Source organism: Macrobrachium rosenbergii, chromosome 14 (assembly GCF_040412425.1).
Source record: "Macrobrachium rosenbergii isolate ZJJX-2024 chromosome 14, ASM4041242v1, whole genome shotgun sequence".
Taxonomy (NCBI): Eukaryota; Metazoa; Arthropoda; class Malacostraca; order Decapoda; family Palaemonidae; genus Macrobrachium; species Macrobrachium rosenbergii.
Genome location: NC_089754.1, coordinates 37,473,493 through 37,489,883, shown reverse-complemented (window position 1 = coordinate 37,489,883; position 16,391 = coordinate 37,473,493). Strand labels below are relative to the sequence as shown.

At 38.6% G+C, this 16,391-nt stretch overlaps 1 protein-coding gene across 6 annotated transcripts in view; it reads left to right on the top strand.

Annotated features, from left to right (window-relative positions):
* Nucleotides 1-16,391, top strand: part of LOC136845935 (phosphatase and actin regulator 3-like) — an 873,386-nt gene that overhangs the window by 315,086 nt on the left and 541,909 nt on the right. For 4 of the 6 annotated variants that reach the window (XM_067116451.1, XM_067116447.1, XM_067116450.1 and 1 more), the window contains exon 2: nucleotides 14,434-15,730. In XM_067116451.1, coding sequence (XP_066972552.1) covers nucleotides 15,379-15,730 — 352 coding nt within the window. In that variant the 5' untranslated portion in view covers nucleotides 14,434-15,378. The remainder of the gene's footprint in view (nucleotides 1-14,433; nucleotides 15,731-16,391) is intronic. The other 2 variants (XM_067116448.1, XM_067116449.1) reach the window with 1 other exon arrangement.

Here is a 16,391-nt window from a genome sequence, read left to right as displayed (position 1 = left end):
GCTCGGAATACCTTCCACTGACGTCACAGACGGCGGAGCAGCGGGACCATGACATGTTTGCAATAGAGTTTCTGTGCCGATGGTGTTTGGCGTTGTGTGGAGAGAGAGAGAGAGAGAGAGAGAGAGAGAGAGAGAGAGAGAGAGAGAGAGAGAGAGACGTATTTCAACCTTGTGAAATGTATTTGAGAGAGAGAGAGAGACGTATTTCAACCTTGTGAAATGTATTTGAGAGAGAGAGAGAGAGAGAGAGAGAGAGAGATGTTTAAAGTTTGTGAAATGTGTTTGGAGAGAGAGAGAAACGTATTTCAGGTTTGTGAAATGTATTTGAGAGAGAGAGTGAGAAAACGCATTTCAAGTTTGTGAAATGTATTATAGAGAGAGAGAGAGAGAGAGAGACACGTATTTCAACCTTGTGAAATGTATTTGAGAGAGAGAGAGAGAGAGAGACGTATTTCAACCTTGTGAGATGTATTTGAGAGAGAGAGAGAGAGAGAGAGAGAGAGAGAGAGAGAGAGAGAGAGAGATGTGAGAGAGAGAAATGTGTTTGGAGAGAGAGAAGACATGTTTAAAGTTTGTGAAATGTATTTGGAGAGAGAGAGAAACGTATTTCAAGTTTGGGAAATGTATTGAGAGAGAGAGAGAGAGAGAGAGACGCGTATTTCAACCTTGTAAAATGTATTTGAGAGAGAGAGAGAGAGAGAAGAGAGACACGTTTTCAAGTTTGTGAAATGTGTTTGGAGAGAGAGAGAGAGAGAGAGAGAGAGAAGAGAAACGTTTAAGTTTGTGAAATGTGTTTGAGAGAGAGAGAGAGAGAGAGAGAGAGAGAGAGAGAGAAGTTTGTGAAATGTATTTGAGAGAGAGAGAGAGAAGACTGAAGTGGCTCTGGGGTTACCAGGAAGAGGAAATCCACACCCAATCTATCCTGCTCTCCCCTCTTCCTCCTCCCTTGACCTGACCTGCCCCTAAACCCCCCCTTTTTTCCCCTCTCCTACTCCTACCCCTGACCTCATCCTCTGTCCCTACCCCTTTAGAGGTTAAGATATTGAAGGCTCTTGCATCCATTGACATTTACCCTTGACCCAAAGCAGTTTTTTTTTTTTTCTTTTTCAAAGGTCACCATATTGGTTGCAAGACCGCGAGTCGTGTTACGTTGCATAAAACAGTAGTGAGTGTCTCATTACTTCGTAGATACTTCTGAATACATCACTTTTTTCCAGGTATCTTCGCTCATTTTAGCAGTGTTTCTGGGCTTGCAATAACTCGACAACTTTTTATTTTCAGATCTGTTCACTCACTTTCAGTATTTTCAGTATAATTTTAGCAGTTTTGGGTTTTGAACTGAACGAAAACTTTTAAAATTTGGACTTTATAAATGAGAGGCCTTTGGACTCTTGTGCATCTAGCAACTCGTTGGTATAATTTTGTAACTCTTCGCTGTTGACAAAAGCTAGTTTCCTTGTCGCTGCTGTTTTGCTCCATTTTATTTTCTGCTGTTCCTTGTAATTGCACGCGAGGCTTTTTTTTTTCTTTTGGTTTGCATGTTTCTTAGTTGCGTTCCAAATTACTACAAATTCAGTTTATTTCCTGTATAGATTTGTAATTGTGTTAGATGTTGCAATCATTTCTGGGAGATCTGGATTTATTCCGTATAACTTCCTTCAGAAACATCCTTCTCTTTATTCTGTGATTTATTCTGAAGTGATCGCCACCGTCGGCATGGAAAGAGATCTCAAAAAGAATCCTTTACTCGCCTCTTGTTTATTTACAATTTGATCGAAGCGAGCGTATTTATAGTTGAAAAAAACTGTGCTTTAAAGATACCTTTAAGGGTTGTTATCCAGCCAAAAAAAAAAAAATCACACTTTTTCTCCTTAATGAGTAAAGGGCGGTTCATTGTGTTATCGAACTGAAGCTGAATATTCTCTTTTTGTTTCATGGCTAGACTTAATTGTTATAATTTTTTTTCTTTCAGAATTCAAGAATAATGAGAGTAAGGCCTTAACCATGCTTTAATATCGGGACTTTTGTGGTTAAAGAATAGATGACGTAATTCTGTACATTTTTCAAAGTCTTGAAATCCAGACTTCCGCGTCGGATGATGTTACTTAATCCTCATCACTGCGGACGTTTTCTTTTTCTATTTTTTTTTTTTTTTTTTTTGAACGAGAAAGAAGTCGTAGGCGTTGCTTCTCTTTCGACTTATAATTTCTCTGTAGTATCGACGGTTGAAAGGCACATCACTCTTTCATCCGCGTGTGGGTTCGAATCATCCGTGTGTGGGTTCGAATCATTCGTTTGTGGGGTCGAATCATCCATGAGTGGGTTCGAATCATTCGTGTGTGGGGTCGAATGGTTTTTGTGTGGTTTCGAATCAACTGTGTGTGGGTTCGAATCATTCGTGTGTCGGGTCGAATCATCCGTGTGTGGGGTCGAATCATCTGTGCTTGGGGTCGAATCATCCGTGTGTGTAGGGTCGAATCATCCGTGTGTGTACGGTCGGATCATCTGTGTGTGGGTTCGATTCGCCTGTGTTTGGGGTCGAATCATTGTCGTGTGGGTTCGAACCATCCATGTGTGGGGTCCAATTATCCGGGTTTGAATCATTCGTGTGTGGGGTCGAATGATCTGTGTGTGGTTTCGGATCATCCGTGTGGGAGGCCGAATCACCAATTTGTGGATTCGAATCCATCTTGGTAAAAGTAGAACACAAAATTGCATTAAAAAATTCGTGAAAATTGAGAAGTTAAAAGTGATTGTGGATATCAAAATAGCATGTTTTTAATGAATGTATTTGTTAGATCCTATATTATTCAAGATTGTTTAGATTAACCATCCATCCCGTTATCAATTGCATGTATTTATCCTTTTATCCTAATTTCAACGAGGATAAACTTGTTAACGACTCACGGTAGAGGATGTCATGCATGCGAGGTCAGTTCGGGAAAATTATGGCAGTCGAAAGGTCAAGGTGATTTTTGGTGTGTTCGTGTTTATTTTGTTATATTTTGAGTTTTTTTTTTTTTTTGTAATCTGGATTTTGCGATTCCTTAACTGCTAGTTGTGTGTGTGTGTGTTTTTTTTTTTTTTGGTCTGTTCATGTTCACTCTATATTGTTCTGAGGTGCGTTTTTTGATTATCCGGATTTTTCTATTCCTTAACTGCTGTTTTTTTATTTTTTATTTGTTATTTGTTTTTAATTTAATTACTCTACATTGTTATTCTGAAGTGCGTTATTTTTATAATCCGGAATTTGCGATTTTGTAACTGCTAGTTTTTTTTTATTTTCAATTTTCAATAAAAAAAAATTTTAAGATTTGTAGTATGTTCATGCTTACAATATATTTTTATTCTTAGGCAAGGTTTTTTGATAATCCGGATTTTGCGATTCTTTAACTGCTAGTTTTTAATTTTTAATTCTTAATATATTTAAAATTTTGTTCTGTTCGTGTTGAAATTGTTACTCTGAGGCTCGTTTTTAATAATCCGGAATTTACGATTCCTTAATTGCTAGTTTTTTTATTTTTAATTTTTATTTATTTTTTTATTTTAGTGTGTTTATGTTTACTCCACATCGTTAGATGAGGTGCTTTTTTTTATAATCTAGATTTTGCAGTTCCTTAACTGCTAGTTATTTATTTTTATTTTATTTTTTTTTATTTTTGTAATTTGCTCTGTTCGTGTTTATATTGTTTGTCAGAGTTTTTTTTTTTTATAATCGGATTTTGCGATTCCTCAACTGTTCCGTGTTTTTTTTGCCTGCGATCAGTTTTTCCCAAGTAGAGTTTGGCGTTGGAGTAATGTAAATTTTCACGCTTCAAACTTCGAAAAATTGCCTTTCGTGTATCATAAGGTCTATTGCTGTCTATGCAGATAAGCAAGGCAAGGCTAATTACTGTAGTTTTTGACAGTATGGGTACACGAGGTGTGTACTCAAAATTAGCTGCATTTATTATACCGGTAATTGTTTTACATTTATAACCTTGGGTCAGAAAGGATCCTTTTTACCTTAATCTCTTCTTTTTAAATGCGTTTATAATAATCCAGGAAGCACTGAACTTAAACATTTAAGGTACGAAATATACTTAGCATAAATGTGATGGAGCTGGAAATTTGTTTAAATTTCGGCGTTTTTTACATTAGATTTTTATAATATGAATATCATAAATCTGTATGAATATTCCCTGGAAATTGCAGGTTTGTCAGATTAATGGAGTAAGGTTAAATAGTTGTTCAAGGCCTTACTCTTTTTGAGAGAGAGAGAGAGAGAGAGAGAGAGAGAGAGAGAGAGAGAGAGAGAATAGTTGTTCAAGACCTTACTCTTTTGAGAGAGAGAGAGAATTTTGCTTACTTTTTTGTCTCTCTTCTTGCCAACTTTTGATGGAAATTCAATTACTGAAGAAACGTTCTTGTCTTGATACTAACAAGATTAGGGATTACCAAATTGTGCTGGGCCTTCAGTTGGAAAAGAAAGGCATTCAAAGAAAAGAATGATAACTTCTGAAACTTTCTCTTTTAGGAACAATAAAAGCGGAGATGAGTTTGGTTTTCATTGTGAAAGTCAGGCTGTGTGGTTATCTATAATCACTATGGCGTTTCTTGAGTGATTATTCAATAAATGTCCGCCTGATAAACCTTAGAGTAGCTACAAAAATAAACCAGTAATATGAGGACATAATTATTTTACATGAAACTGTCATAAATCATGTCATAAACTGACATGTGAAAAATAGAATAGAAAATAAAGGAAAGGCATCCTGCGTAAGGAGGTCATATTACCAAAGATGCAATCTTTTCATCGAAGACATTTCACTCTCTCTCTCTCTCTCTCTCTCTCTCTCTCTCTCTCTCTCTCTCGTTTGATCACGGTGATCCAGTAGTGTTAGAACACCACTGGTCATCGTTACCATGCTCAGTAAATCTTATTTATTTGAGACTTCCAATTCATTTGAATAACCTCTGCATCGACAACAAAAAGGGTCCGTCATTACTCCCGTTGAATATAATGTCCCACTTGACGAGACATCTCCCCCCCCCACCAGTTGCCATGAACCCTTATTCCCTGACTGTGCGAGTGTTGTCGTGTTTTAAGAGCATTTTCGAATGCTGCTGCATTCATCCGAGGTCGATATTCGGTCGGCTATTCATTACCCGAGAAAGTTCCACTCTCGGCTTTCTATTGAACTGAAGTCATTATTTGCAGCCACTGAGGCGCATCAGATGAGATGTGGCTCTCTCTAAATTAGCGAGCCATTTGTAGCAGTTTTATTTGTAGTTTTATTTGTGTTATTTCACTTTTGTGACCTGGTCGGGCCTTCCTCGTGTTTCATGAGATGTGTCGATGGTGTAGAGAGAGAGAGAGAGAGAGAGAGCTAAAACTGACATTTCGAGGAAAGAGAGAGAGGGGGTTGTGGCTAAAACTGACATTTTGAGGGGGGAGAGAGAGAGCTAAAACTGACATTTTGAGGAAGTAGAGAGAGAGGGGGAGCTAAAACTGGCATTTTGAGAGAGAGGAAGGAGAGAGAGAGAGCTAAAACTAACATTTTGAGGAAGGAGAGAGAGAGCTAAAACTGACATTTTGAGGAAGGAGAGAGAGAGAGAGAGAGAAACAGGAGGAATGAAATATGCCTTTCAGAAAAGGTCTCACGTTTCCTTTAATTGCGAGCGTCTACGACACCAGCTGCTGTTAACTGCTGGAAAACCCCCTACGAACGCCATTATTTGTGAGATTAATTGCCTCGTTAAGAACAGTTAAACCGGGAAAAATGATCTCCGAAGGCAATGACAGATCAACTCGTTCTTACGATGTCCTTCTGTTACCTCTTTCGAATGAACACCCTGATATTCTTTGGAAGCTTGAATTTCAAGTCAGTGGCCACTTTGGTGGGCTTGTTCCATAAGTATAGGGTTCCATATGAATAGGGTTCATCGTATGATAATAATAATAATAATAATAATAATAATAATAATAATAACTTCCTTTCTGGAAGAATTGAGTTAATAATAATAATAATAATAATAATAATAATAATAATAATAATAATAATAATAATAGCTTGAATTTTCTGGCCAGAATATGAATAGGGTTAATAATAATAATAATAATAATAATAATAATAATAATAATAATAATAATAATAATAATAATAACTTCCCTTTCAGGAAGAATTGAGTTAATAATAATAATAATAATAATAATAATAATAATAATAATAATAATAATTTCCCTTTCTGGAAGAATTGAGTTTCACCTTCTACCATCTTTGGTATGTCGGTAATAAGCAAGATCAGGTTACCGTCTCCACGTCACTGGAGAGGCAACCGGAGGGTATTCCTTTGGTAAATAAAGGAGTAATATTAAAGATGACAAAGATGTACCTGAGGAGTGAGACTTTCCCAAAAGTAGAGAGTATTACCCAGAGGAGAAGATATTTCCCTTGGTGGAGAGCGTATTCTTGTTTGTAGAAAGGAGAACGTGGATGGTAGAGTTGGCATTACTTACAGTAGAAATTTTCTTGGGACATGTTTGGGTAATAGTAGGGAAGAGTATGTGGTTGGTTTAGATAGGTAGCCCTTACACCAGCACTGATATTAGCCTTCTCACTGCTTGTATGGTAAGACTTGAGGGTGGGGGGTCCCGCGTTAGGAGACCTGATGTGGACTATAGGATTCTGGTCAACCATCAGAGACGGATAGTAGGCTTTCCTTGAGTAAAAGATTTTACTGTTGGTGTTATAATAGTTAAGAGATGCTCCAGAGTGCTGAAGAAAACACGTTTCAGAAGACATTTTTCAGTGATGACAGATTGCTGGCAGGAGAAGAATTTGCCCTTACTATTACAGATTTTTATATCTTCTAAATTTATGTTCGGAACCTTGATGTAGAACGCATACGCCTTCTGGTATTCCAGGTGTAAGAGACATTTTACGTAAAATAGATGTTTTCTTCTGTTGGTTTCCAGATGGTATTTCAAGGCATTAGATTCTCATATGGCAAGAAAACGAACCACTTTCTGCGAATCACTAAGAGCCCCAGCTTTGTCCTGAATTGAAAGTGTTATTAGCCTTTTAGCTATTCAGCTCGTCTTTAGCTATCCTTTGGAAGCTTGAATTTCAAGTTAATGTCCCTGTGGGCTTGTTTCTTATGAATAGGGTTCGTCTTCTGAAGAATAATAATAATTCAGCGGATAGGTAGATCTGAGTGAGTTCTCTGATCCATGAACGTGTGGGTGTGAATAAATTATATACGGCACATATAAATAGCTCAGTTGTTGTTATGTGGCTTTTATTTCATTTACATTCTTGCGCTAAAGTAGCATCAGCAGCTCTTCTGTTCCTTCCATTTATAACATAAATCTCTCAGTAGCACTGAATACTTCCGCAGTTAGTTCACCTTAAACCCTTTACTCTAAAGCAACTCTACTCTGGGATTTCAGTTGAATTTGGTTTTACTGGTTTTTGTGTTCGTCACTTCAACTCACAGTTGAATTCACGATTTGTTTGGATTTTTTTCTACCTTTATCTTTATTTTCACTCAACATCGTTCATGCATTTGATGAAGTTGACAAAACTCACGATCTCGATGTAGACTATAGCTGATAGGTTGTTTTGAAGTTCGTTACTTAAATTTCTGCATGGTTCCTTTTTCGTGGCGACTTTGGATTACAAAATTTAGTAGGAAATAGCATTTTCCTAAGTATGGGCTGTGAATAATCTTAACTTACTTATCTGAAGTTGAAGATGCACTCGTAAAAAGGACTATAATTTCTTAGGCGTAGTTGATAATGATATATCACAGTGGCTATCATTACTTCAGAACTAATATTGTATATTACTTTTTAAAAATGTTCAAAATTCAGATCTAAGATCATGCGGTACCCTATTAAGTAATATATGTAAGGCAAGCTTTCATAAATGTAAATGAAATTGTATCAGTCATGCTTTTTAACATATATAGATGTCTAGATATTATTTAAAAATGAATATAGATAATGCAATACCATAAATACATGTAACAAAAGATTTTAACGCTGTTAGAATTTTATTTGTGGACACTTCATAAATTTCACGCGTTGGATGTCGTTAATGGAGAGTGAGGTGTAAATGCTGGCAGTGGTCATTTTCCCAACTGTTTTGGAAAAGTAAGCTTTTGTGATTTTATGCAGAAATTCGAAATACATACTGTAGTTTGGAATCATCGGAAAGATAGATTTGTTTTCCGTGTTTTGTTTTATATATTGATATAGTCACGTAACTTATATAATACATATATATATATATATATATATATATATATATATATATATATATATATATATATATATATGTGTGTGTGTGTGTGTGTGTGTGTGTGTGTGTGTGTTAATAATAAATATATATAATATGCAGTAAATGTGCCTCCTTGTCGAACTTCTCAGTCCCAGATGTCTTTTATTCCTCACACTGTTGGACTGTGCAATTAGAATCCCAACAGTTCAAGCAAAGATGCAGTACATTACTACCAGAAAATCTTTCTCCTTGTACCTTTAAGAATGTATTACCATTTTTATCATTATATATTAACTTGTTAATTCGTCTTTATTTTCTAGTAACTGATCTCTTTTTTTTCTTTCTGTATTTCCTATTATTTTCTGTAATTTTCAAATGTACACAATATTCTTTGGAAGCTTGAATTTAAAGTCAGTGGCCCCTTTAGGCCTGTTCCATGTGAATATGGTTCATATTCTGAATAATAATAATAATAATAATAATAATAATAATAATAATAATAATAATAATAATGAACACCTTATCATTTGGAAGCTTAAATTTCATGTCAGTGGCCCCTGTAGACCTGTTCCATATGAATAGGGTTCATCATCTAAATAATAATATAATAATAATAATGAACACCTTATCGTTTGGAAGCTTAAATTTCATGTCAGTGGCCCCTGTAGACATGTTCCATATGAATAGGGTTCATCATCTAAATAATAATAATAATAATTTGACAGTGTATTGTGTCATAAATCTGAAAAGGAGTAGATGACAACAGTGAAAATAAACTGCTTTATTGAAGTGAGTTCAGATCAGAAAATTCATCAGTGAGCCGATATCAAAACAGACGGCGTAGGCAAATATCCTTTGGTCAGTATATTTACCGAGCAGGAGCGTGTTCTGCGGAAGCCCTTTGATAAACTTTTAGTTCCCCATTCTCTTGATTGATTTTCAGCGGAACTTCTCTTGATAATTCGTAGTTTTACGCGCGAGATGTTATTGGCTCTTGAAAACCGTTTGGGCGGTGCTGCGGTGACTTAATTTTTTTATGGTTTTGATTGTTTTTCGTTATTATCTGTTGTTGTGAGCGAGGCATTGAAATTGGTTTTCATTTGAAAGTTGTGCTTACAAAATTCGATGAATATTTAAATTTCCTGTTCCGCAGAATCTTGTCTTCGTGGGATTTACAGCTCTCGAAAAATGTACTTATATTAATTGAACAAAACGAGTCAGTCCTTTGAATATACGGAGAAGGATTACTGTGAAAATATCCTTATATTGATATGGTAAAAACAGGCAATCTTTATAGTAAATGGAGAAGGATTACTTTGAAAATATCCTTATATTGATTTGGTAAAAACAGTCAATCTTTAAGGTAAATGGAGGAGGAATTCTTTGAAAATATCCTTATATCAGTGTAGCGAAACGAGTCAATCCTTTGAAAAAACCGGATAAGGATTACTTTGCCCATAATTTACCTTTTTCATTTATCAATAGGCAGAGTGGTAAAATACTTTAAAAAAAGTTTTTAATTTAAGAGCTATATCTTTAAGCAACGTCATAGAAGCATACATAGATATGTAACCAAGCCGTTCTTCCGGGTATCAAAAGGAAAATGTTTAAGCGTAACATGCGAACAGAGATTGAAACATTTACAAGGTAACGTCTAAACGACCCTGAATAAGAAATATCTCCGAGTCGAGTTAATGGAACAGAACGGGAAAATGTTTCCAAGTAACGTTGCAGAAGACAAGGAGCGAGGAGAGATTTTTTTTAACCGACGTTTTTGTGTCAAAGGGGGAAATGAACGCGCGTAGGCGATATCGATCCGAGTTGGTACCATCGCTCAAGACTCGAGGAAAGGTGCGTTAGGTTCAGGGGTTGTGTGTGTCTGTGTTTACAAAAAATCTCTCTCTCTCTCTCTCTCTCTCTCTCTCAGTGATAGGTGTGTGTAATATATATAGCGAAGTTCTGGTAAAGAAAGATCTCAAAATATTCCAGCGTATAGCTAACTATATACAGTATATTCTCTCTCTCTCTCTCTCTCTCTCTCTCTCTCTCTCTCTCTCTCTCTGATAGGTATATATAGCGAAACCAGCTGTTCTTACATTTCTGGGAAGTTCTGGTAACGAAACATCTCATAGTATTCCAGCGCATAGTTAACTATATAAATCTCTCTCTCTCTCTCTCTCTCTCTCTCTCTCTCTCTCTCTCTCTCTCTCTCTCTCTCTCTCTCAGTGATAGGTATATGCAGCGAAACACAGTTGCTCTTACATTTCTGGGAAGTTCTGGTAACGAAAGATCTTAAAGCGTTCCAGCTCATACCTAATTCCATAAATCGTCCTAGGCAGTCTGAAGCTCCGTGTCATTGCTTGTCCCACGTGACGTTAGTCTGCGGTTAGCGACCAGAGTCGCAGTGTTCCCTAATTTCATCAGTGTGTACCTCCTTTTTTGTCCTTTTTCAATAAATTCTCAAATCTTTATTCACCTGGATTCAGGCCACAATATTTATTTTCTCACCATTTTTTCAGTCATGGAACTCTTCACCATTCCGCAGCCATAGTGGCAACTATTCGTGAACCACAGAACTCCCACTCGTTCTGGAACCCTGGAATTTCCACCCGTCATTAACCCGTGGAACTCGAACCTTGGAGCTTGTGGCCTCTCGCGAATCTCTGAAAACTTACCTATTTTCAATTAATTTTGAAACTATTACCCGTTCCAGGGCCCTGGAACGTCTACTATCCTTGACCACAAACAATTCGAAGGTGAAGAATGATATACGTTCCGAGGCCTGGGAACGTTTACCATTCTTGACCAGTAGAAATGTACCCATTACTCTGAAACTATTGCCATTTCCATGTCTCTAGAACGTGTACCATTCTTGACCAGAAGAAATTGCATCCATTCCGTTTAAACCATTACCCTATCCAGGGCCCTGGAACCTGTAAAAATTACACCCTTTTCTTTGAAAGCATTACCCTTTCCAGGGCCCTGGAACGTGTATCATCCATAATCACTTTGAAACTGTACCCATTCCTCTGAAACTGTTACCCTTTGCAGGGCCCTGGAACCACTAGGGATTGTACGCTTTCCTTTGAAAGTATTACCCTTTCCTCGGCCCTGGAACGTGTACCATTCTCGACCACCAGAAACTGTACCCATCCTGGAACGCGGAACTCGTACCCTATAGCCCACTGAGGCTGGAACGCATACCCTTTTGTACGCCGTGGAATTCTTCCTTTAATTCATCATCGTTTGTGTATTTTCCCCAAACCTTCGTGGTTGGTTTGGGGTTCGTAGAGGGACGGCAGGAGGAGGAGGAGGAGGAGGAGGAGGAAAGTCTTCTCCTCCCACACCTTTAATATTTGTCGAAAATGGGTTTTATCGCCCAATGCTCCAAATGCTTCTCCCTCGTGTTTGTGTTGGCATTTTCCTTCCCCCCTCTCCAGATTTTGAAGTTTATACACTGGGGGTTTTCTTTACGTGTTCGTTGTTGCGTCTTAAAATGGTTTAGTTTTCTAAAGACTACTCAAGGTGTTTATCAGGTATACTTGTTTGCAATGGAATATATATATATGTGTGTATATGTGTATATATATATATATATATATATATATATATATATATATATATATATATATATATATATATATATATATATATATATATATATACATACTGTATATGGCTACCTCCACTTATCTACTCAGCTGTAAAGCAGTACCAGTGTTTGTTGAGGTAAAGGAACAGGGGTTTAGGGCTGGTAGGTAGATTCGCCCCTAAAGACTTTCTGAGAAACCGTGAAACCGTGTCCATCTGGGGCCACCATCTCTCTCTCTCTCTCTCTCTCTCTCTCTCTCTCTCTCTCTCTCTCTCTCTCTCTCTCTCTGCCTGTACTGTTAATCCTCCACCTTACTTACTTTACTATGCTGATGAAAGTCATTGATACCTTTCCTTAAGATTGTTATTGCTGCATCGTTAATGGCATTAACTTCTAAAGGCCTGATAAATGAAAGCGTCTATGACAATAAGCTACACAATATAGACCACAGTAACTTAGACAGTATGGACTACATCTGCTGCGTGACGCAAAACATACTCTTTGTTATACGCTTAAATGGCATCAGAACCTGTCACTCACAGACGTATTTTTCGATTATTTTAGTTACTCTGTTGTTGTCTTTTTTTGGGGATTGGTTGGGGTAAATGCTGTTTTAACTGAAAGCAAAAACAAAAGTTCCTGAAATCATTTACCACAGTCTTGAAAAGAAGAAACAATTCCACAGTCAGGTATGGGTACAAATAGATTTATTTTTAAATATATTTGTACCCATACAAAACTGTGGATTTGTTTCTCCACTGAATAAATACTTGTGCAGATCTAGTAAAGACATTTTAGAAATCTATGTATTTTTTTATTCAAAACTATAAGGGGACTGCAAACATTTAGTGAAGTAAGTCTTCATTTAAAATGAAGGTTCCAAGCAGATAATTTTGTCTAACAAATATGTTTTATCATATGAAATAATTGGGTCTGAAATAATGGGTATGGAACAGTTAGCCTTATGATATATTATTATTAGGATAATGGAAATTACAGTTGCTTCGAAAGGATCTCTGCATTTATTCACCATCCCTTCCACATATCGAATTCTACGGTTTTCCTAGTAACTATTTCGTGCAGAATGCGCGAGTTAGTGCATTTATGAGTGAGTGTGTGCATGTGTGCGCTTATGCTTGCTCGTCTGTAAAACTTTATTTGTTTCTTACTTGTCTTTTGCTTTCTTATGGGTGTCTTTAATTCTTTTCTTAAATACACTAACCCTCTTTCCATTACATTCAGTGGATAAACCAGTTTTCAAGTTCATGATGTACAGTGTTAATGAGGAATTTATCTGGAATGGAATGGAATATAGTGTTTAGGCCAAGGCCAAGCGCTGGGACCTCTGAGGTCATTCAGAGCTGAAATGAAATTTGAGAGTAAAAGGTTCCAAAGATGTAGCAGGATGAAAACCTCGCAGTTGCACTATGAAATAATCGCTAGGAGATGATGGATAGCAAGATGGAGGAAAGAGAATATAAATGTAGGCACAGTAAAAGGAATGAAAGAGGGTTGCAGCTAGGGGCCGAAGGGACGCTGCAAAGAACCGTATGTAATGCCCATAGTTACTGACGGCGCTACCCCCCTACGGGGAATTTAATATCAGGTAAACGTGAAAAGTCATTAGACCTCAATTCTAATGAGAAATTCTGATGAGTGCATTGGAAGATGATGGCTGAGCTTTTCATTGAAAAGAAAAAACAAGACTACACTGTGCCCAATCGTTAGTTTTTATACTTTCCCTGTCTGGTGACTAGCCATTCCTTCCTCTTCTCTATTGCATTCCATTTGGAATAATGATCACATATTTTCCACAAAAAGAACGTTCGTCGGTAGAGGTATTGAACGTAGGACTTGCAAATTCTCTTCGTGCACTAACAATTTTTGATGATTATATTTTGTGAAGTAAAAATATTTGTCAGTCATACCCTTTCTGCGGATTACAGCACAGGGATTCTTGTATTTCATAATTCTGACTATTTCTCTTAGATCTCTTATATATTTTTGTATTATTGTATGTCTATATATGTATATATTTATTTTCCTCCATGGTTGACTGAAGTCTTGCACTTTGTCTCTTCTCTCGGTCAAAGGTAAAGATTGTTTTAAAGACGATGGTCTTGACAATGCAGTTCCATTTGTTTCCACTTCTCTAATAATTAAGGTTTGGGTTATTTAAATTTAAAACTAATGATAGTGAATTTTATAGTTATGCATTGGTCCCAAAGATTTGCTTTTTACCTCCATAATCATATTTCATTATTTGTTAGGTGATTAATTTACTTGTATTCTACTACACTTAGTAAAGCTCCATAATTATATGTCATTATTGATTAGGTTAGTAATTTACGTGCATTCTAATATACTTGGTAAATAATAAGAATAATGGCTGGAAGGTGCATGGTATGATGAAATACATTCAGTAATTGCTTTTTAAACATTGCAGCTTGAACCGATGAAGAAAATGAATAACTACAGCTGAGCTTCTCTTCGTGATCCCTCATTTAGAATTGAATAACGAAAAAGTCATTCATTTCAGGGAGATTCCTTCTTCATCATTTTCACTTTTATTTACAGGGACCGATACCCATCATTGTGTACTGTATTTTTTTTTATTAGATGAATGAGAAAATGTAATGCCCTGGATTAATTTAATCGAGGTTGTGTAGTGGCAGTGAGGAGAGTGGTGCAGTGGTGGTTGGTGGTATTGGGGTGGGGGGAGTGCAGTGACCCACCACCACAGCCACCCACTGTACCAGCGTGATGGTGCCGGCCGACGCTGGTGGCGATGACGAGGGCCTCTACCAGCCCCCGCCCACCCTTGCCCGCCCCTCAACCTTATACTCACCCGAGACCCGTTCTTCCTGCAGCGCCGCCCAGGCCAGCCCTCTCGCCCGCCCCCTCCCTCTCCCGCCTGGCTCAGCAGCAATCCTCCTCACAGCAACAGCAACAACAGCAGCAGCAACAGCAACAACAACAGCAGACTCAGGTCACCACCAGTTCCCAGCCTTCTTTGACAGGATTAGGCGGAAGTGTCACCGGTCTCTCGGGGATCTCGTGCGCTCCGCAACCATTGCCGGGCTTAGCTCAAGGGCCACCTCCTCACTTTCTTACAGCTACCCCCTCGTGGGATTGCCTTCGAGGGTGAATAGCACCCCTACCCCCGTGGCCGCCGCTAGTTCAGTGGTCACCGGGGCATCCGGAAGCGCTGTCACCCGCTACCCGCCCTTTCAGCCCATTCCCGAGTACCAGCCTCCTCCGAATCCTCGCATTGGCGCCGCAGGTCTCCTCCCCCGCCCTATGCCCTGACGACTTGCCCCGCCTTCCTTTCTGCCTTCCTTGGCGCCACGGTCCCCTTTAGGTGGCACCGGCAGCCTCTCTTGCCCAACCAGTCTCAGTGAGCAGGCCGCTGCAGCCCCGCCACCAGCATCCCTCGTCTCCTCCAGCTACATCCCCGGCAGTGGCATCGTGCCCGGCCCTGGTTGCTGGTCTCTGCCGCGAGATCCTCACGGGACGCCCATTATGGCCGGTGGCATCGCCCACGAGAGAGGGGCGTCAGCTCCCGCTGCTATGGTCGGAGGTCCTGGCGAAGAACTGAAAACCCGATCTCTGCCCACCCGATGCCTGCACGGCGCCCGACCGCCACTCATGGCTCGTCGGAACCTGGTGTTGTCCGACGGGGAGGGAGGAGGGCCAGGGTCGTCTTCCCTCCTGTGCGAGGAGGACGGATTCTACTTCAGCCAGCCCCTGATGGAGGAACACGAGGAGGATCTGTACGGATCGTCGGAGGACCTCTCGTCGGGATCGTCCATCCTCGAGAAGTTGATGGTCTGGGCTTACTACAACTCCGAGGGACAGCCCCAGGAACCACCAGGTAAAAAATGCATGATATGACGACCAACGACTTTGCCCAAAAGATTGATTGCGTTGCATGACCTCTGCTGCCTGATGCTATTCTTAAACGTTGATGAACGTGGCACGCAAAAACATTTGCTGTAAACATTTGCTGTTATGGATGTGACCTCGAATGCGAAAATGTCACTTGTGGCTTCCATTGTGTCGTGTTTTTTTTCTAAAGCAGAATGTAAATTGTAAAAATGTGTTCAAATTAATGTTATGACAATTATTCTTCATGACGTCGGTTTGTACAGGATGCAAAACTGTAATTGACTTCTTTGTTTTTAACGTTTGTGTTTTTGCTTGGGTTTTTAATTAAATTTTAACTATGTCAGGTATCACGTCATCTGATTTTAATAAGGTGGAAATGATTTCTGTAAATATTGTACATTGGCACTCTTCATACTATCATGTAGCAACTTGAGAAGAATTATAATTACATTAGGTTAAACGTGCAATATATATTCACCTGTTAATAGAACCGTGTGAATGCAACGCAGGTAAGTAGATGGAGGCTTAAGATTTTTTCCCAGTTTGTCAACATCTTGAGAAATAATTGTGCTCTTCTTAACTACCATTACTAATACTACTACCCCCCACGGATTAACCCCCTCCCCCTCCCGAAGGTGTTGATAAAC